Source organism: Corvus hawaiiensis, chromosome 2, assembly GCF_020740725.1.
Source record: "Corvus hawaiiensis isolate bCorHaw1 chromosome 2, bCorHaw1.pri.cur, whole genome shotgun sequence".
Lineage (NCBI taxonomy): Eukaryota > Metazoa > Chordata > Aves > Passeriformes > Corvidae > Corvus > Corvus hawaiiensis.
In genome coordinates this window covers 82,626,218-82,647,668 of record NC_063214.1, presented here as the reverse complement: position 1 = coordinate 82,647,668, position 21,451 = coordinate 82,626,218, and the positions used below count along the sequence as shown (strand labels likewise).

Here is a 21,451-nt window from a genome sequence, read left to right as displayed (position 1 = left end):
ACTTATTTATACTGCTGATGGTTTTTCTCCATCACTTACCTTGCAAGTGCATTACATCATGCTGTATTCTGTCTGTAGTAGCATTTCTGGTATGTCTAACACTTTGTATTTCAGCTCTTTTCCTCTTACCACGGAATCATAGAACTGCTTCATTTGGAAAAGACCTCTAAGATGATTGAGTCCAACTGCTAAGCCAGCACTGCCAAGTCCACCTGTAACCATGTCCCCAAGTGCCACATTTACATTTATTTTAAATACCTCCAGTGATGGTGACTCCACCACTTCCTGGGGAAACCTGTTCCAATGCTTGAATTTCTTCTTTTCATGAAGAAATTTCTCCTAGTATCCAATCTAAACCTTCCCTGGTACAACTTGAGGCCATTTCCTATTGTCTTATCACTAGTTACCTGGGAGAAGAGGCCAACCCCCACCTGGCTACACCCTCCTTTCAGGCAATTGTAGAGAGCAATAAGGCCCACCCAATCCTCCTTTTCTCCAGCCTAAACAATCTCAGCTCCCTCAGCTGCTCCTAATAAGACTTGTGCTCCAGAACCTTCCCCATCTTCCTTGACCTTCTCTGGACACAATCCAGCACCTCAGTGTCTTTCTGAGGGACACAAAACTGAACACAGGATTTGAGGTGGGGCCTCACCAGTGCGGAGTACAGGGGGACACAAAATCACTGCCCTGATGACACTGACGCTGGCCACACTATTCTTGATAGAGGCCAGGATGACATTGGCCTTCTTGGCCACCTGGGCACACGCTAGCTCATGGTCAGTCCATCTTCATACATCACACACTCACTGTACTGCATCGTTTGCAGTACCCAAGTGTCCTCTCACTTCTAACACTTTTTACAATGCTTTTAAGGTATTTTTGAGTGTTTCAAATATAAATTTCATTCTGTAATATACACGCTAATTTAGCAGAAACCTATTTGCTGTCATATTATGATTTTATGATAAGTAACAGTCTATAGCATTGACATAAGCTTGCATACATAATATATGGGCCTCCTGGAATAAGGTATTCCCCATGGAAACTGCTCATTGGCACAGCATTAGTAAGACATACAATAACTAACCTGCATTCTCAATCTTTCCCCTTTGACACCATCACTCTTATCATCTGTTTACTTTGATTTTTATTGCAGACAAATACATATTTTTTTTACTACTGAAAAATAAGCTAGAGACGAAATAAATAAAGACAGCCATGCAGGTAAGATATAGCTATAGACTCTTGCCAGAGAAAATTTTCACAGAAAAACGTTCATGAGATACAAGACGGACAAATAAAAAAGACAACTGCAAACTTCTAGCAGAGGTTTCTAGCAAACACTCCTATGCAAAAAAAGGGAGAGGGGGAAAATCATGAACAGCAAAAAAAGGGGCCAGATTACAGTCAGGAGACGTGGAGGGGAAGCACTTCAGGTGCACCATGAGGCACAACTTCCCTCTGCCCAAAATGGCAGTTCAGATTCTGTGAACACTGTTTCACTTCTGCATGATGAAGCTCTTCTCTCTCTTCTGACACAATGAAAAGATTCTGTTTTTCAGTACAAAAGTAGCTTACCTTGCTCTTAGCTTACCACTTAAGGAGAGTACTACTTGAGCCCTAAAATCCCAGTTCAGAATCACTCTGCACCTCAAGGTCACAAGTGAAAGGGACAGAAATTTCAAATGCACCATGATCACTTCAAGCAAACTGCAGAAAATTATATAATCCAACAATGTAATGCATCTCATTAGCACAAGAGCAATGGTGATAATTTGCCACTCTGCACACCTTGGAAATGAGTGCTTCTCACCAGCCTGCACAGGTGTGTAATGGAGGAATTTTGAAAATCCATGGAATTAAATTTGAGTTTAACTGTGGAGCAGAGGGACACAGACACCTTGTAAAGGTGAAAGGACATCCTGTATTTTATCCTCTTATGCTGTTGCATTAGGAAAACAAGCTAGCAGTTGCACTCTGAACCGTTTGGACTCCCGAGCTGAAGACAGCTCAGTGAAGAACTTTAGTAATTAAAAAGGTCCAAGTAAGACATGAAATAGGATCCAAGCAGAGATAATAAGGAAAACAACGCATAGAAAGTATAAGTGCTCAAGAGAATATGATCAGAAAGCAATACCTCAAATGAAGAGAGACACATGCACTCCTCAACAATTTTCTCTGGTGCACAGACATTTAGTAGGAAAACTCAGCCTCCTGGAATGCAGTTTAGCAAATGAGACTCAATTTCCCCAAATGATCAAGATTTTTTTTATTGCCTGAGATGAAAGAAAGTCAGAACTAGCTTAACCAAGAAAAGAAATACAGCTGGATTGCTGGACACTGTAACGGGAAAAACTAAGAGACAAAAATCTCACTAGGCAAGGATTTCATTTTTTTTAAGTCTGTGCTGCCAAAATACTCAATTTTAAAATGGTATGAGGACTACAGAATTTCACAGCTTCTTACTACTACTCAGTCACACTGGTCAATAATGACCATAGCAAACAGTACCACAAAATACCTGCCTTTCCAACAGCAGTTGATGAGAAACCGCCCTAACACTCTAACAGACTATGACAAAGGATCTTGAGATTTATCTATTCACCTCCAAAGAGCTTCCAAATGCCTTTGACTGTAATTTCCATACAACAGCATTACAGTGGAAGTACACAATACTGAATTGTACAAAGATCATTCAAAACAACATCTATTACAACCATTATACTTGCTGCTAAGTGGTTTTTCCTAATGTTATTCTCAAGATGAGTATCCATAAAGTTTTGAAAGGGAAAACATATACTGTCTTTCAAGTGATGCGGAAGCTAAAAGAAGCTTTGATGTCATGAACAGAATTAATGTATGATTCTGCTGTGTTATTATGCATACTTTGCAATTAAAAAAAAAAAGGGGGGGGGTTTAAAATCGATTGTTTTCTTTTCTTCCCTATCAGTTTCCTCTTAGGACTGTGATTTAGTCTGGCATTCTAAGCATGTTTATTTACTACATTCTCTAGACAGCATACAGATCTCCAGGAATTTGAATACCCTGCTGATATGATGCAAAGTATAATAAAATGGGATTTCAGCAGAATTCAATGTCTGCCACTGCCTGCAAAGTCTACTTTTTAAATCATCTTTGGCAGCCCATCAAATGCTTTGAAAATTCAAATCCAGAGACCAGAAACTCTTCTTTATCTGAAACAGTAAATTATCTGTATTTGAACACCATTATACAGAAGTACAATAAATTATCCATATGGCTTAAAACTGTCCCTACAGCAGCTACTAACAGGTAACCCTGCAAAGCATGTCCAGCCAATCATCCTGTTTATCGGTCTGGAAAGAAGAGAAAAGAGAACTTACACTGTACTATATGTGAGATTAGGAGGGCAGTGCTGGTATCATTACATGTTAGCCTTCCCTGTGCCAGGTCCTGCTTCACTTGCAGTGCAAATAGGTACCTGCAAAACAAAAGTGAACAAAGAGTTACACAAAGCAGGAGGGAAAGAGGGGAAAATATACCAGCTCTGGCTTTGACTGCACGTTCCCTTCACTTTTTGGAATCTACAGAAGTGATCTGAATTACCTAAGTTTAGAGGCTAAATAAACCCCAACAGATACTGTATTACTGCCATTAGAGCTGTACATGGTGGCTGCTTTGAAAAACCAAGATAACTCTCTTTTTCTCTCTTCCTCCCTCCCTTGGAACCAGAGCAACAAGATATGACAGTGCTAGCAAATGTGACAGCTATTAAGTCCTCGGCAAGAGATAATGCAGCTGCTTCTAACCATGAAGAAATGACAGATAAACCAGTGATTTAGAGTTCTCAGTTGGTTCTTGTAGAATACAAAGTGAACTCTAAACTTCCACCTTGGCTCTCACTTGGGAATGAGGCACAAAATCTTGATCAAACAACTCTAGCTAGCTAGCTAGCTCTGATACCTTTGTGGCCCTAATATCTGCACTGTCCATGTACCAGCCCTTTCTAACATTGCCTCCAAACCATTTCAGCCATGCAGGGCAATTCTACATTGCCAGTTTAAATGCTGAGACAACAGAAGTCCAAGACATTATTTCAAAATTTAAATTTCTTTTAGCTTCAACAGAAATTGAAATGGCTTAGTTCCACTCTGTATCCAATTCTTCCCTCCAAAAAAACCAAAAAAGCTAGCAATGGGCATTTATTTCTCCTACAGCTGGTGTGAAACCTGAAGTGGTGAGACACACCTTAACAAGCCTTCCAAAGGCTGCAGCTCCTCTGGAGAACTTATACAAGGATCTCAATAATTTTAGTAAGACCAGATTTTTATAGGTTTAGAGAAAAGCTCTCATTTGAACAGTGAGTTTCTGAATGAGAAGATGTAGGTCCACTAAATGAAAAGGGCAAGCTGATTTGAGGAGTATGGAAAAGTACCACGTATGTACAAACTGAAATAATACAGCAGATCTACATAATGTCCTTTTGAAACCTGCAGACATCTGTCTACCCATACAAAATTCACCCTGGTAGAGGAACACAGCACAAAAATCTTATAGTCTCTTCTTCAAGTGATGAAGCAGTTCCCCGTGTGTATGCTTTCACATCCTACACATTGCTGTGTATATATCAAGTCCCTTAGCATACATATTTAAAATCTAACCATAAAAAGTCATTAGGATTAACAGACACATCTCCAGATACAGAGAGAGATCACCAAAAATTAATTTACAGTTCACATACTAAGAAACTGATATGCAGAATATCTATTCAGAAACAGGAATGTTTCGTTAATAACATCACATTTTGAGTTTTCATTCATCCCTTTATTCTTTTTACTCTCTCTTTTATTCTTTAGTCTTTACCAAGTAAATACTCCTTCTTCCTACCCTACATTTCTACTTTTCTCTTTCTAGGCCATCAAGAGATATCAATATATTTTTTTTATTCCAATGCTCTATTACCAAAATAAAACATGACAAAGATAAACAGAACATCACAGAAGTGGACTTGTTCTTTATAATACAAGTCATAAGGACACCAGAGCTCTTTGCAAAAGAGGACTTTGTCTTGTGAGAAGATTGAAAATAAAAACTAATAGTGAAAATTCTGAATCTGAACAGAAACATGTAATTAAGAACTAGTGATACTGTAGACCAGAAAAAGAGTGAAAAGACAAAACAATGCTTCTGACCATAAAGGAAGGACCTGATAGTGAGAAAGAACCTTAACAGGTCTCTCATACACATATTTACTCACAGAAAAATAGGACTCTTTGTGCCAATACAGTGGGAAATTCAAAGCTTAAGTGAAGTTTTTGAAATGTACTGAAAAGCATTTAAGCATTAGTATTTAAGGTACTCTGTCCGCATATGTACGTGTCTTTCTCTACATTCTTATTTTTCATTTTATTCCTTCTCCTTTGCATTTTTCCATTTCCAAAGTCACACTTCCACCTGTGCAAACCTTTGGCACTTGTGTTGGCTATACAGACAGGGTCCAATGCTGCTGCAAATTGGCAATTCACAGAAAACAGCTCTCCCCCAAATGAGGGTGCAGAGTCACACATGTCCCTTAGCAGAGGGGTACCCCAGGGTGCCAATACATGACTTGATCATGCCAAACAGAGAACTCTGTTGCCAAACTGACCTCTCTTGGGATTAGTAAAGCTCTCCCAGGACTCCATATCCAAGGAGGCAAAAGACTCCTGGACTTTGCAGAACCTCTCAGCACAGACTGCAGCTGAATCTTAGGGCCCATTTTTTCAGGTGCATTCAAGGCTGGGACAAATAATACCAAGCTAAAAGTAAGAGGCAGTCATTAATCCTCACCCAGTCATCTCAAATTCAATGTTCTCTCCCCTCTGTCCATCAGAGATTTAACAAGAAGAAATAGTCATGCAGCTACTAACCTTGTCAGTTCCTCCTGCAGCTGAGCATGGTCAGGTGGGAAGAATTTTACCACAAATTTTACAACAACATGCTTCGGTCCTAGGGAAAATGTCACAGGAAGTTAACAAACATCAATAACATGCTGGCCAAATATGCACAATGATGTCCAAGGGATGATTCGTGTAACCTGAAGTGCATACTGACATGCTAACCTCTTGTCCTTTGTTGGTATGCAGGATATTTGGAAACTGCCCAATAAAATTCACACACAATAAAAGAGAACAATAACTTGGTCAAGGGCTATTCTGCTAAAACCAAGTACGTTTTTAGTAATTACATCAGTTGATCCAATAAAATATATGTGTATCTACTCTCCTTGTTTCAGAACAGGAGAGAGCTGAAATACACTCCACTTTTTTAAGTTGACTAGCAAATTACTATTTCTGTTTTAAGAACAGCACATTCATTCCAACTCTTACAAGTATGACCAGTGACAAAAGGATCATTGCGTCCCTGTCTTGTGAGAGGGAGAGGTGCCAGAGCACACACTCAGACTAATATGACCAGAAAAGCACCTAGAAAAACTGAATCTCAATGGCAAAGCTCAATGAATTAAGAACTTGGGTGATATTTGACAGAGAAACAAAATAACCAGAACCTTTCCTGTTCACTTCTACTCTTTCCAGAGCTGGTGGCTGTTTACAATTTCCTGTTCTTTCCCACCACCCACTGTAACTTCCCATATCCCAACTGTTTCCTTCTCTTGGTCTCCAACAGTCCCAGGTTCTGCAGCAATGTCCCACACAATTGTAATACATCTCCTAGCTCCTTTCCAGTAATAAAGTTTTCCTGTTCTTTTTCTTCCATTCTGATTCCTGCTACTACCAGTCAGCAATGTATGTTCCTTTAGTCCTTCTTTTACTGCCCCCTTTTTCTCTACAAAATTGTTCCCTCCATTGCCACTAGTGCCTCTTCTAGTGACTGACTAAACCCCAGCCTCCTATGGGGTGGGGTCAGCCCGTTCATATGCTCATGTGACATAACTTCACAGGTGCATCTTTTAAGGATAGGCTGGAAACAAAAAAATAATTCCAACAAAATTTAGTGCAGAAGGTTGAGAACATAAAGATTGCAACCGACAGAGTCCTAATTTATTCAAGTACTCTCAGACTGAGCAACGAAATGTCAACAAGGAAGTACTTACTTCTAATCTGTTTCATAACAGGCTTCAAAAGATCGAGCCACACCTGAAAACAAAAGAAGGTGGTGTTATCATCTCTAGACAAACTTCCAGAGGAGCATTTTTAATTGAAATACCTAGATTATCAGTTACTTACTTATTTTTTCCAGTGTGGTCATTATGCTTTCCTTAATTATACATGGTGGGTTTTCTCCCCGAAATTCTGGGAGATGCTCAGGAAACAGCACTGTTAATGGGCACAGCTTTCAAAGCAGTAGAGATTCAGGGAGCTGGGAAACAGTGAGGAAATCTCCCCCTCACTTGTCTCAGACACCAACAATCACAGAACATGTGGTCAGGAACCATTAATTTTGTGGAAAGAGCAGCTGAAATGAGGAGTTTAGGAAAAGACAGTCTTACATAGTCATTGAGTTCCAAACCCTGATTAATCTTGAGAAAGGGAAGTGAATGGAGGTTTTCCATGCCTTTGAGGCTGGGAATGCTGGACAAATGGAGAAATGAGATGGCAGCAGCCTCCTGGTATGAGGGACCTAATAGGAATCCCAGTGTGCGGTCTGGGCATAAATGTGGAGCTCCGTTGCTGAGCTCCATGGAGATAAAGCAGCCTCCCTCCCACCACCTGCAGAAGGAATGGCTGTTCAGATCACAGGTGTAAAGCAGACAACAGCACAAGGTGGTAGTTCACTTGACAACCCATTTTCTAGGACAGTGTGTGGGTCTTTCAGCTTTCAAAAGCGACATAGTGGGGGGAAATACAGTTTTGAGAGCCTATCCCCCCAGCCTGCAGTTTCAAGTCAGAAAGACTGGGGCAAAACGTTACAGAAAGCCAAGGGACAATCACGCAGAAGGTAAAAGCCAGATGAGTCACAGGGCCTGGAGACAGGTCGTAGTCCTCAACTGGTAACTACCCATGCCCATGATTTATATTTTGTTATCTCACTAAATTGCACAGGGCCTCCCTTGAAGACATCTGGAATTTGTGGAAGAACACCCTACAACCACCACAAAGGTTAAAGACATTAAAAGCCAAATTAATGGAGTCCTCCTCTAGAAAAAGAGTATGTATTAAAATTATTACTTCTTCGACCTTTAATAATTTTAGATTATGCAGAGACTGAAACATACTCAAAATATCCATTCCCTAAAATCACCTGAGAAGCCAGACAGGAGCAGGCCTGTGTCACTGCTGTTAACTGCTCCAATGCCATGTGCCATTTTTATCATTGCTAATATGAGTAATTCCAATTAGCAGACACCTCATGGCCCTGCCCTTTCTCATACACTAATGTTACTCAGTTGAATTCTTCTTACATTTCTCAGTCTAGAAAAGTCTTTTTCTTTTTTTAGGAGGTTAAAGAAATTTGGTTATCCAGGAACAGCAATACAGTTTTTATCACATTAAACTGGTCCTGACACACTTTGACACTTGAATAACTCAAAACTTTTGTTCCTGGAAGTTCGCGTGTACATAATCTGCAACAAAGGTCAGGGGCTTTGCCAAGTTTAATGGGAGAGAAAAAAGACATCTTGAATATGAAACAGCCAATTTACAAGATTATGAGAATAACGTGTTTTACTTGATGCCAAAAAAAAAAAAAAAAAAAAAAAAAGAGAGAAAGAAATGTCTCTTCTCCCCAGAGGTGGTTTATCGTAACAGCATGAGCACACAAGTGCACCATTCCTTTGTCTACTTTCCCAGCCATCCTACAAGCAAGTTATAACATCCTTGAACAGACTGCTGGATACTGCAAATCTGTGTACTGAATGCATGTAGTGAGAAAGGTGGGTCAAAACAACAATGTCACCAACTATCATCAAACCCAAGCAATCAAAACTTCTGCATCATGCAGCTCCCACACTGTATCTAAACACCATCAGTCTGAGACTGGTTTATAAACTGGAAAGGAAAACTTAATTAAGTCTTAATTAAGATTAATGTTCTTCATTTTCTCCAGAACTACAAGGCTAGACTTTTTATTTGTTAAACAAAGGCTGGCATTCCACGATGGTGACCAGATTTCAGCAGCTGGAGAATTGGGGCAGACATCAAGTGTGATGAAACTCTGTGAAACCCCAGGCTTGGCGACAGTGCCTTGTTTTTCTCCTTGTCCCAGCAGGAAGTGGAGCACTCAGACCCTCCACAATCATCTCCCATACAGATCTTGTTTGCTCCAAGCATGGCATGCTTGAATGTATACAGCTGCCAGGAAACCTGACTGTCAATATGTCAGATATGAGGTCTGGAGCCTTGCATGTTGAAATAAACACAGCCAAATTGTGAATATATGACTTCACATACATATGATTACATCCAAACAAATAAGCTCTAAATATTTATTTTTCCTTTTACATTGCACTCTACACTGCAAAAGCAACTCATTCTCTTCAGATGATATGAACATAAAATATGCATGAGTATTTTATTTCTCAGACATACCATTAACTGCAAGGTTTTTTACTTGCACAATGCTTGAGTTCTACATTATGGCCCTTATGAAGCTCAGAAAATTTTAAATCCCATGGGAACATTCACCTCAATGCATCATATAAACTGGTTACAATAATTTAAGTGTAAATAACACTCTCAGAGTGCTGCTCCACATTGAAACAACAATTCATAATCAAATCTTCTGCTTCGGTTTCTGTGAGTTGCTTTCAGGTGGTTGAAGGCATTAATTCCACCGAATTTCACCCTTCTTGGGGCACAGATGACTAGATATGGGCAAGGTTTGTGGAGCCCCTCATTCTTCAGAAGCAGAGACTGGAACGACCAGCAAAAACATGGACTGGTGCTCTCAGATATTTGGCTAGTACTCCCTTTTGCAAGAGTAGGGGCCAGCTGAGTTAATGCTCAGTGCATGGAGGCATTTTCCTTCAGGTCAAACTGGCACAGGGCTTAGGGGGTTTTCATCACCTTCCTCTTCATCAGAGCCCTGCATCCCCCACTGTGATTGTTTGGACATATTTCCAGCCAGTCAATTCCTGCCACTGTGAGGGCTTCAGGCGGTGGCAGCACCTCAATCTCTCCTGTGTTCTGCCTCAAGCAAATAAACCACTTTGTTTTCACAAGACTGAAAACTGTTAGTTTACTTCAGGTCTCTGAGCAAAACTCAGTCAGTCATCTATTTAAAGCTTAATGACCTGTGAAGTAGAGAAGGTTGATCAAACGACCTTCTCTATTTTCTAGAACACTAAAAAGCAACTTTATGTACAAAAGATGTTAGGATTTGTTTCAGTTTTACATACATACACCAGTAATGCCAGAATGTCATTATTAACATGGCTACCTGGACCCTCTGCTGCAATGGTACTGTACAGTTGCACTGTTTAGAAAAGTTACATTAAGCTCTCAAGTTACCTCGAGCACTAGCCAAGGGTATCTGGCAGAATACTAACCCTTTTAGTGAACTGTGTTTTATGTAATTCCAGGAGCACACTGTGAAGTAGATCCCTTCTAAAGATTAACATCCATTTAAAAAAAAAATTCCTATTTAATTATAGTTAGCCTAGAACACTATGACCACTAGCATTCAGTTTTAATGTCTATTGTCTAATGTCTGTGCCTGTACTAAGGCATGACAGACAAGACATTCCTACTGTTCATTTCATTAAGAAATATTGTTCCTTATGCATATTTTAGCTCGATGGAAAGAACACAGATTTTTTTTTTAACAGTTGTCCAAAGTCATCTCCTTTAGGTCATCCAGGCTACTGGTGCAAAATTCACCTAACAGGCATGAAATCCAATGTATATCAGAATGTACTGGCAAAGCAGTCCAGGTAACTAGCACACATGCCAGTAGGTTACACGATAAGTAAAATAAAATAAACTTCAAAAAGAAAGTCACTAAGAAGAAAGACTAAGAAGTTGTTAGCCTATGGCTTTCTCTGCTACATGATACTGGTAGGGCAGTGCCTGAATGTTGCCAGCAGCTGATCTCAGATTCCCGAGTGTCAGGACCAGGACACCTGCCTGTGCCACACAGCTCCCCAGAAAGGACTTCCATCAGTTTTTGGGGGTTCTTGGATTTGCTTTCCTTTTTATTAACCTTGTTACATTTTATCTATCCCTTTTCTTGCCCATAATGTTTTTCATGAACTCTATCACAACCATTGCAACTTCTCTATCAGCAGAGAAAATTTATTTCTGAACTCCAAATCAATCAGGACTATAAAACCAAGAGTTGAGGCTCTGCCTTTGAATTCTGTACAGCAACTTCGAAAAACAAAATGCTTTCCCATCTTGTGTCTGAATTAGCCACTACTTTCAGCGCAGATGAAATCTGACAGGAGCAATCAGGTCTTAAAAACATTTCTTCAACTCCAATAGGCAAGAACATTTATTTTTTTTTAAAGTCCTTTCCCTTTTGAAGACTGAGGATTAAATATATCTTACAAGTAAGGAGCAGAAGGAGAGAATACTGGGTGCATACAGATGAAAACCAGCTGAACATTAATCCTTTTACATACCATCATCTTTTTATGATCTGGAAATTCAAGGCCAAAATAGTCGCCTTCTACAAGGTTCAGGTGGTTGCAAACAGCATCATGCAAAACTTTCCCTGGAGCTCTTTGCTGTAAGAAGAAAACAAAGCCTAGGGTTACAAAGATGCTTTTAATTGGCAGAAAAATTATTATGCTAACTAATTATTCAGCAAATAACACTGTCAAAACTGTTTACAAAATCAGTGGCTATTACAACCATACCCACAGGGCAGTTGACAATAATTACACTAGTTTTAAAGCTAAAGAATATATCCATCAATCCATGGATGGCAGCTCTGAATCCATCTTCAGTGCATTTTTATTTTTTGAGGGAAAAGTACCATGAAATAGAAGATGTAGAAGAGAGGGACTTGGGATATAATTTTCTTATGTCTACCAAGGCTAATTTCTACTGTGATTTTTTATTTTATCCCAAGGCCCTTCAAGCCATGTCAGGCAGTGCACATCTGTGTACAACGCAGCGAAACCAGGACATTCAGCAGCAGACCTGTCATACAAAACACCAAGGACCGAGGGTTTGCTGGACACTGCTTGATATGCAACAGGCTCATACTTCAGATGGGCTCTGACTTCATATGGGCTTATCCCAAGCTTCCTGCTGGGAGGCACTGAGGCTGCTCCCAGCCTGTCTGTGCTACGCTGGCAGAGCTGGCAAGTAATTTGGAGGAGTCAAACACACTGAAAGCCTTCCCTCTACAAAGACCAGATGTTCTAGCCCAATATTAGCTCCCAGAGCCACCACTCTGCTGATTGTAAGGATTCTTTTCACCAGCCCATCCATTAAACCCACACCTGCAGAAAATATTATAAATTGCAGTTCACCAGCAAGTCTTCTGCAAAAAAGAGTCTCTGTATAAAAAGGCCAATCACTGAAATCAAATATTTTTGTTCCTTGGACAAATGCAGCTATTTTAACTCAAGAGGCCCTGAAACACAGGTCTATACTCACTTCAGAACAAATAATAACCCACTAAATTGCACAAACCCCGCTGTTACAAGAGACCAATCACATCCTGGAGAACTGGCCTTGCATTCAACCTACAGACTGGCCCCTTCCCTTTCAGCCCAGTAAATAGTAAGAATAAAATAAAACAGTAGTAACCAAGTGAAGAAAAGACAACCATTACAGGTGGGCGGACCAGCTGACCTGGCCCAAGCCTGAGCCTGAGCCCAAGCCCACATCCTGGCACCTCCAGGCAGTGCCCATACCCACAGCCTACTTGAGAGCGGGCAGCTGCTCAATCCCACCTGCTCCCAAATGCATCATAATGCAGTCTGGTCTCTGTTTCACTGGGATACTGAAAAATAAATAGATAGGCTTTTTCCACCCAGGGTAATAACTGGTTTTCAGCCATAACTTGAAGCACAAAGCATCTTTCCAAAGGTGGTTTATCAACATTCTCTAATATGAACTGTGAAAAGTAAATACCCAGTAGTGAGGCTTACACCAGAGAAATTAAAGTGATGACATTTTTCTAGGGAAAGCACAGGATGTGTGTGCCACCACAGCAGCACTGTCACCCTGGTCATGCAGGACACAATGACTGAACCCTAGAATGCTGGCTGGTTTTGAAAGTCTGAAGGGAAGAGCCGAGCTCACTTCTCCAAGAACTTGCTGAACAGGTTTTTACCCAACGTACTCCCAGTGCCTCTGACAGACCTATGCCAGCAACAAGTTATTAACTGTTTGTTAATATTTGTTGTAGCAAATATTAGCCTCATGAATACTGTCAAAAAACACGTCAAGAACAGTTGCAGATAAAAGTACTCATTTTTTTAAGCATTCACCATAACCTTGCAGTAACTAAAGTAATTCATAGTAAAATGCCAAAAGGATACAAAGAAGGAAGGAAAAAAAGAAATTTTTTTTCTAAATAGAACACTTTTGATCTGATGCAATGGCATCCAAACTAAGTCTCAAGTGCAAGTATATTTGAATACACTCACTTCATGTTCTCCAGCTTCATTAAATCAAAAGCATCCCCAGTGTTCACCACCCAGCCTGCACTGACCATTGCACCTTGGCAGTTCTAACAGAAAGCTTCCCACATTTTCCACTCCATCTATCACTGCAGGTAGGCACAAACAGTCATGCACTATCTCAATGAAAGAGCTTCCTGCTGAGCGCATTTCATTGGAGGCAACAGAAGAATATTAAAAACATTAGACTGAGTGTAATAATGATATTACTTTACTGCTCTGAAAACACACCTACAAATTATTTAGAAGTAAATACTCCTGCTTCCAGACTAGTCTCAGGTCTTCACAGTTTGGCTGGGGCTGCTAGAGAGAGGAAGAATGGGTTTATCAGTTACCCTCACAGCAAGCTTTCCTACTTGTGCGCAACCAGAAAAATGGTAACGTGCCTGTGAGTGTGTGTGTATGTCTAGCTAAAATATTTGATGGACTTCTGTCTGACAAAGACCAAACTTCATCTTTTCTCACAGGAAAAAAAAGCATCTCTGAGTGGAGATTTTTGAACAGGAAAGAAGGCAGAGAGCCCACCTGCATTACCACACTGCTCAAGGTTAGCTGAGGAGAGCACGGCTGTCTGATCTCAGACCATGAGTAAAAGCATCTGGTTAAAACCTGCTGAGTGTTTTCATAAAGGTTTTTTTTTTTTAATAGGCATTTAAACGATGGAACAGCAGTCTTGTAGTATTTATGTCACTTGGCATTTTCTCTGGAGTATGCCTCAATAAAATGAAATGCTTCTCACTCTAGTATTTGTAAATATTATTATTCTAAACTTATCTTAGCTTTGATCAGTCTACCTCAAAATAAAATCTGACAGCTCTCTAAGGAAATGCTGTGCATATAAAATCTGCTGAGATTTAGAGCCTGATGAAACACCGGTCTTGCAGGACCAGACGGAGTACAACATCCACAAAAGCAGGAACTCACAAGGTTTCAGAGAGATGTTGATTCAGTGCAGTTCCATGACATCCCTACTAAAAAATTTAAACACAATAAATTAAAAGCTCAGTCTACTGGGTATGGAAGCAAACCAGGAATCATTCAGGGCACAGTAAACAGGAGCTGACAGAGGGAGCATTCAGGAATGAGTGCGCCACACCGATGACATCATCTGAAGTCAACAGTTGTGCCTGACTTTAACATGGTTACAAGGCCTAAGAAAAAACACAAGTTTTCCACAGATCTTGGAAGGCATTTTCCAACCATGAAGCATGGCCCTGCTGCCATGCCTCAGACAGCAAGTACTAGGTAAGCTACATTGGCTCCTGTTCCACAGCCCTGTGGCAGCATCTGCATAAGCCAGAGCTTGGCTGCTTTCCCTGCTCCATGCCAGCACCAGTCTGCTCCATGGGGGACACCAACATGGAAGCATGAAAGCAATGAAGGCTGGTGGCAAGACTATACCTCCAGACCACTTGTTGCCACAGATAGCACCGCCCTGCGAGGCAGCAAGGGAAAGGAAACAGGAGGGCATGGTATACTGGTGGAATACAACTGGGGGAAGGTCACATGCAACCCCCAGGAGCTGGGAAGCAGCTGCAGCAGGTGGCAGTCCCCTCCTCCTGTTTCTGTTGACAGCCAGATTCCTGCATAATCAATGAAAAAATATTGCAGCTCCAGAGAACAATTCTTCCCACCCCAAACCAGCCACCCGAGCACACTGGCAGGGAACTTTTCCTAAGCAATACAGGGGTATCTTTTACCCTGACAACAAGGAGCCCTGACATCTGCTTTAACGATCTGAGATGAGGTGAGCCCCAGCCAGACTGATATACCAGAGAATTACTATTTTTCCTTTGATGTGGTATTTACTTACACCAAAATAATATTATAAATTTATTACAATGAAAAGAAGCTGACTTCCAGCTACACATCCTTATTGCTTAATGCATTTTGAACTGGTCTTTCATTTAGCTCTGTGAAATCACATTTTAAAAGTCACTTTACATTTTCATGGAACGTCAAGTTCTAAATTATGAATAATGCGCATCCCTACATTTAGCTGCAAGCTATGAAGGTACCCAGTCAGACTAGCCTACTTTACACATTATACATTCAACATTTTGCTGTCTGCTCATTATCTCAGTCCTACTCAATTCAGCCTCACTCTACTCCCACCAAAATCCAAAACAGTATGTTGCTTATGATCTTCCAATGGTGAATATTTTATTAGGTTCAACAATTCTTTCATGTTCTAGCAAACGCCCATCATTTTAAAAAAACACCCCTCTAAATGATTGTTTAGGCCATTCTTTGACATATACTTCAACACATTAAAAAAAAAGAAGTAGGTTTGGACACATCACACCACCTCCCACGGTAAATTCAGCAATTATTTCACTAATTATCTACCAAAAAATAAGTACATATGTTTACGGTCAAATAGTGGTTTTAACATTTTTTATCTGTTCAGCCAAATAATCTCTGACCCCAGCCTGAACAAGATCTTTGATCAAAAGGCTTTTGTTAATTTGTTTGTTTTTACATTACTGAGCAGTAATGCCAGCTTAAAAAATCCAAATCAAATAAACACCTTCTTCTGAACATCTGAAAAATGTAAGCCCCATTTTTGGTTGAAGTAAGAAATAGTTTCACGTGGAAACACAGACTACTCTGTTTTCCTTCTCTTCTTCAAAACTGCTGCAAATGGGTCAGAAAGAAGTTTGGGTTGTTTTGGGTTTTAATTACACTTGCTTGTACAGTAGTAGCAGCTCATAGGAGAGAAAATAATTCCTTTATGTTCATCTAAAAGAAAGGGGTACATTCATTATTCACACCTGCCACCGTATAAAGGCAGGTCTTTCTTCCACTTATGCCCTGTTCCTACCACATTCTGGGTGCTCAAATGCTCTGAAATGTGACAATTTGATCATGCTAAATATTTCACAAATACTTAAATACTACATGGCACAAAGGTTAAACACAAGGTTTAAAACTGTATTTGCTCTTTCATGGTTAATCACAAAAAAAATCCCTGATCAGATCAGCCAAATCAGATTGACAAATTATTTTTATACTCCAATTTAACAACTGCATCGAAATGATTGTGAAAACTTCATTCAGTAATTTCATTACTATTTCTGAAGTCATACACAGTTGCAATCACTACTAAAAATAACAACCCCACATTCTTAACAGCACAACTTTCTCAGTTATTTGAAACTGTTAAAAATTATGTATGTATCTACAGTTTTGAAATGAAAGGAAAACAACCAACAACTGCTCATGATAAGCAAATAGTATAAAAATAACCTCACGGATGAGATTGAGCTCAGGGTTCTTAAACAAATGATCCTGTCAGAAATTTATACTTCAAAGAAGGCTTGAAAACTACTCACAGGAGAACAATGCTGTCAGCATCTGAAGACAAATTTCATATTTTAAACAGTTCTCCTTTCTGGCATAAAATGAAATGCGTAATTCATATTTAACAAAAGTCTATTTCCTGAAAGGTGGGATTAAAGGCAAGAAGCACTGGTCTGAGCGTTGTTGCTCTGGACCTAATACTGCCAAGACACTTGGAGATCCTCTGCCCTTTTTTCTCCTCTCCTCCCTTTCAAAGTGTAGGTATTAATCCTATAGGAAGGATTAGATGACTATAAAAATAGCATTAGACCATAAAGATAGCTCTTACACCTGGGCTTACTAGCTTTTACCTGGCTGTTCAGCTTAGACTGGGTAGTTGAGAAGTGTTGGAAGAAGTGTAATTCCTCACTCCTACACACCAGGCCAAAGAACGGTGGAGAAGTGACACCTTCGAACAGAGCAGCCACACGCTCCCACCACTACTTTTGAGCAGGCAGATCCCCACCCCAGACCTGCAGCCACCAGGTATGCATCCCAGTTGAAAAGAGGGTGTAGAGGAGGCAGATTTTTATGATAACCTAAAGGCACCTCGCTCCATTTAAGATATTTTCCATTTGAATGTAGTTGAAGGCTCCACTCCTGGCACGTATCCCACATGCTTTTGCACAGACTGTGCACATACCATCAAAGGGCGGTCTGAGGCCAAAAGCAGTAACAGAATAAGCCTCTTATGCTGCCTTAAAAACAGGCAATTGATCATCTGCTGTGTGTGTACAATGAGACTATTTAGCATTCTTTTCTTTCAAGATTTTAGTGGTCTGCTTTTACACTCACCACATAAACTCTATTCCCTTCATGCCAGTGATTGCCTTCCACAGTCTCTGATGTACACTTTTACCCTTTGGTCAGTTTTAGTGGTGGTGGCACCTTTTTTTAATCAGCATGATTTTAAGATATGGTACTTTTTACTTCAGGTATGTTTTACTGCCCTTAAGAAAACGCAGCTGCAGAGTTAGACTTCCCCTGCGCCCCCGCCACCTATCAGCTATGACAAACTTCAACAACGACTATTTTAAGAATTTCGTTGCTAACCAAAAATCAACACAGCAAACAATTAGTGAGGCAAAAAATACAAAGAGAAGGAGTTTAATAACCCTCGAATTTGCTTGCGTTTCTATTATGGTCTCCAAAAGAAAATTGCTGTTTTCTATATTTGAAACATGGATTTGTTATTGTAACCACAGTCTTGGATTTCTGATCGTGACAAACTGGTTTATGTCAAAATATTTTCTAAAATAGGCTGAAGCAGAAGGACTGCTCTTACTAGACCTTAAACTCTCTTCCAGTGCCCAAAAATCAAATTTAGTAGAATAGCCAACAGTAAAATTCAGGTGAACAGTAAATACTAAATAATCCTCTTTAACAGTTAAATTGCCGTGGAAGGAAAAAGAAAAATATTATCTAGCAAAGCTAATGAAAAGTTTTATGATGAGGCTATTTTCAGTACTGCTTAGTTAAGGTTTTTCTTAGACCAGAATCAGACTAATACAAAATTCAGCTACAGTAAATCTTCAGGTAACTATACATCTCCATAATTACAGTATAGTAAAGCTATGGAATTGGAGGCTCTGCTTGGTCTACTTTCACTTGGCTCATAAAATTACAGTTTTGTACCTTAATGGGCAAACACCACCCACACTGTATTTATTATAGATGCCATTTCAATGTGCATGAGAGGACACAAAAATGGAGGAGAGATGGGCTGGGCACCTTCAGAACTGAGCCTTTTACATCACAGACCATCTTCAGGTATAATGCTCCAATAATTTGGTTTCTTTGCAGTTCTTACAAATGCAAACTGATATTAATACTGATTTTATTTGCCACCTTTCAATTACTCAAATTTCCAGTGGACAAGATGTTTGTTACTGCAGAATCAGCAGCAACCACCACAAAGTTAGTGGAGCCCTTTGCAAAGAGGAAAGAGGAAGAAACAGGCAGATTCATGGAGCCTAGAGAATTTCCTCCTCAAGTAACTGTATGGACAAAATTACACAGAATTTATTTCACACATTCATCCCTCTGCCATCAATGCCAAATTAAAACTGAAGCTTCTCACTGGCTAAACACCACGAACCATATAAACCAAAAATATTCAGATAGTCTAAGTACACATCTGTTTATTACAAAATGTTAGTCATGGTGAAAAACATTAACAAAATACTTCATGATTAGTTTCCTGGTTCACTGGTTCCTTTGGCTCTATTTACAGCATTTTAACTAGCTGGCATTTAACTCTCAGTTAGAAAGTACAACTGATCTTGTATTAACTTTTCTGTACTGATTTTACAAAATCCTACATTTTACACATATGCACCTAAAATTCACTTTATCAACTTAAAAGTGGTGCTCTGATCACACCTGCTTATGAATTCAGCTGGAAAACTTCATCGTTATCTGCCTAAAAATCGTCTAAGAAATTGTCCCAATGGGGACAACACATGCCTTCCCATGAAATGTGACTGCAGATCTCAGTAATGCTGAAAAACCCCTAACCTCAAAAAATATCAAACTGCAAAAACAGGTCTCTGCAGAAGCTAATTAGTCCTCCTGGAAAAAAACAAAACCTTGTTTCTTGTAGTACAACCATAACTTCCTTCAGATAGATGTAAAACATTTGTGGGAAATACGCAGTGGCAGAGCAACTCTTTTAAATAACTGTTTAAGGCTGCAAAATTTCACACACCAACAATTAAATTCTTAGACTTCCAGTGGAAACCTCTTGGCAGCACCACTGTTACTAAACCCAAGTTACTTCCCTTGAACATCATTAAAATGCACAGTGTGGACAAGAAAAATGAGGCATTAAAAGAACAAAACTTACTATGAGAAAACTTACTAAAAATATGTCATCTTATTCCCTAAATTAGCTCCTGTAAATGCTGAGTCATCTCTGCCTAATTTTACTAGCAGAACTTAAAGTGGTTTGTGGCTGTTCTTTCTCCCCTCAGCAAGGCAACCATCCACTGCTGGAAGTGACTATTTTCCTTTCTGAAGAGTATCATCCACACGATGTATTCCAGCTTCAGAGCCTCGACACTGTGTGGTTATGACTTGCAAAAACCAGAGCCAGCCCATCACGAATTTACGATCTTGGTGAGAGTTGCAGGGTAGATGCATTAAACAGTGCTTTCCTCATGATACGAAGCAAACTACTTCGCAAATCAGCATGTAAGAAAGGTGGAAGGCAACAATACTTTTGTGCTATGTGGCTTTTTTAAAACCAGGCGCACACTAAAAATTCTCTGAAAAGCTGTGTCTTGTTCGGAGGGGCAACAAGGGACAGAGTCACACCAAAGCCATTCCAGATATGACATGAAAACCTTTAGTGAAGACACAGGGATGCCAGCAGGCATCTCTCTGACGAAGATTACCTCTGAATTATCTATGTTTAATTGACAGCCAAGGGTGTAACCAGGCAGATGTCTCCATCTGGCATGAGCTGCACCTCCACCACGAGGCTCTGCCTATAGGGATGTGCCTGCCAGTGTTCTGCAGCACAAGGATGCCCACAGCACAAGCCCAGCACGTGCGCTGTGGGCACTGGCTTTGGAAAACATGCCACAAGATTTGTTTTGAGAAACTAGATGGGAGTTTGACATGAAGCTGATAGAACCTCATTTTTCAGAACATTTTCTTTATGGAAAGCTGTTTCACTAAAGCTCAACTCTGGAACCAAGCATATACCTGTCAAATAAATGTTGATATTACTTTCTCTCCCTGCAAGCAAAAAACTGAATGAGTTTAACCCCCGGCCCTGGCGCTATTTAGCGGCACACTGTGCTCGTTGTTTCTTGGGAAGAGCTGCAACTGAGGCTCAGAACACTCATTAAAAATACCTCAGATTGAATTTCATAGCCGACAACTTTTGAAAAGGAATATAATGGCACCATTCAGTGCTTTCAGTGTAATTCAGCAGTGTAGCAGCCAGCGTATAATCAGGGATGGAAACCCCAAACTCTGTGACACCCCTCACCCCTTGCCTCCCACTTTACCACTCCTCTCTCTGCAAAGATCATTTAACCACCTTCTCAGATTTTCCTTTTTTAACATTAAGAAGTGCTTGCTTCTCTATTTTGTTTTCTTTGCCTGCTCATTTTTCCTAATTTTCTTTCCGCATAAGTAAACACTTTAATAGAATGAAGAAGTAGGCAATTCTTAAGTCATCAAATGTGAAAACAGAACCCTTATATACAGACTGGAAACATGAGAACACAAAGTGTTATGAGTATATGGGAGTTATTACTATAAAACCAGATTGAGATGCAAAGAGGCTATTTACTATTTTTATTTGGATACATTTTAGTTCAGCCATGATTGCACTAAAATCCCTTGAAGAAAATAATTTCATTTAAATGCAAGAAGCCTAAGACCTGGAAAAAAATTCCACAACAAACCCCAATAAAAAGTAAGAGGTGTTCAGGCAAAATATTAAATCCTAAATCTAAAGCAAAACTAAATGGAACAGGAAAAACCTTTCCATCAGTCTCAACATTACTATTAATCTCAGAAAGAGTTCACACCATCTGGGAC

At 39.8% G+C, this 21,451-nt stretch overlaps 1 protein-coding gene and 1 long non-coding RNA gene across 6 annotated transcripts in view; one reads left to right on the top strand and one right to left on the bottom strand.

The window, feature by feature from the left end:
• The window catches only part of FARP1 (FERM, ARH/RhoGEF and pleckstrin domain protein 1), a 205,038-nt gene that overhangs the window by 57,908 nt on the left and 125,679 nt on the right, over window positions 1-21,451 (bottom strand). For all 5 annotated transcript variants that reach the window (XM_048295831.1, XM_048295826.1, XM_048295827.1 and 2 more), the window contains exons 3-6: window positions 11,540-11,644; window positions 7,073-7,115; window positions 5,889-5,967; window positions 3,363-3,460 (exon numbers count right to left, since the gene is read on the bottom strand). In XM_048295831.1, the coding sequence (XP_048151788.1) occupies window positions 3,363-3,460; window positions 5,889-5,967; window positions 7,073-7,115; window positions 11,540-11,644 (325 nt within the window). The remainder of the gene's footprint in view (window positions 1-3,362; window positions 3,461-5,888; window positions 5,968-7,072; window positions 7,116-11,539; window positions 11,645-21,451) is intronic.
• Window positions 17,264-19,255, top strand: LOC125322198. Its single transcript, XR_007201882.1, has 3 exons — window positions 17,264-17,383; window positions 18,572-18,667; window positions 18,769-19,255. It is a non-coding gene; the product is annotated as an uncharacterized LOC125322198 (long non-coding RNA).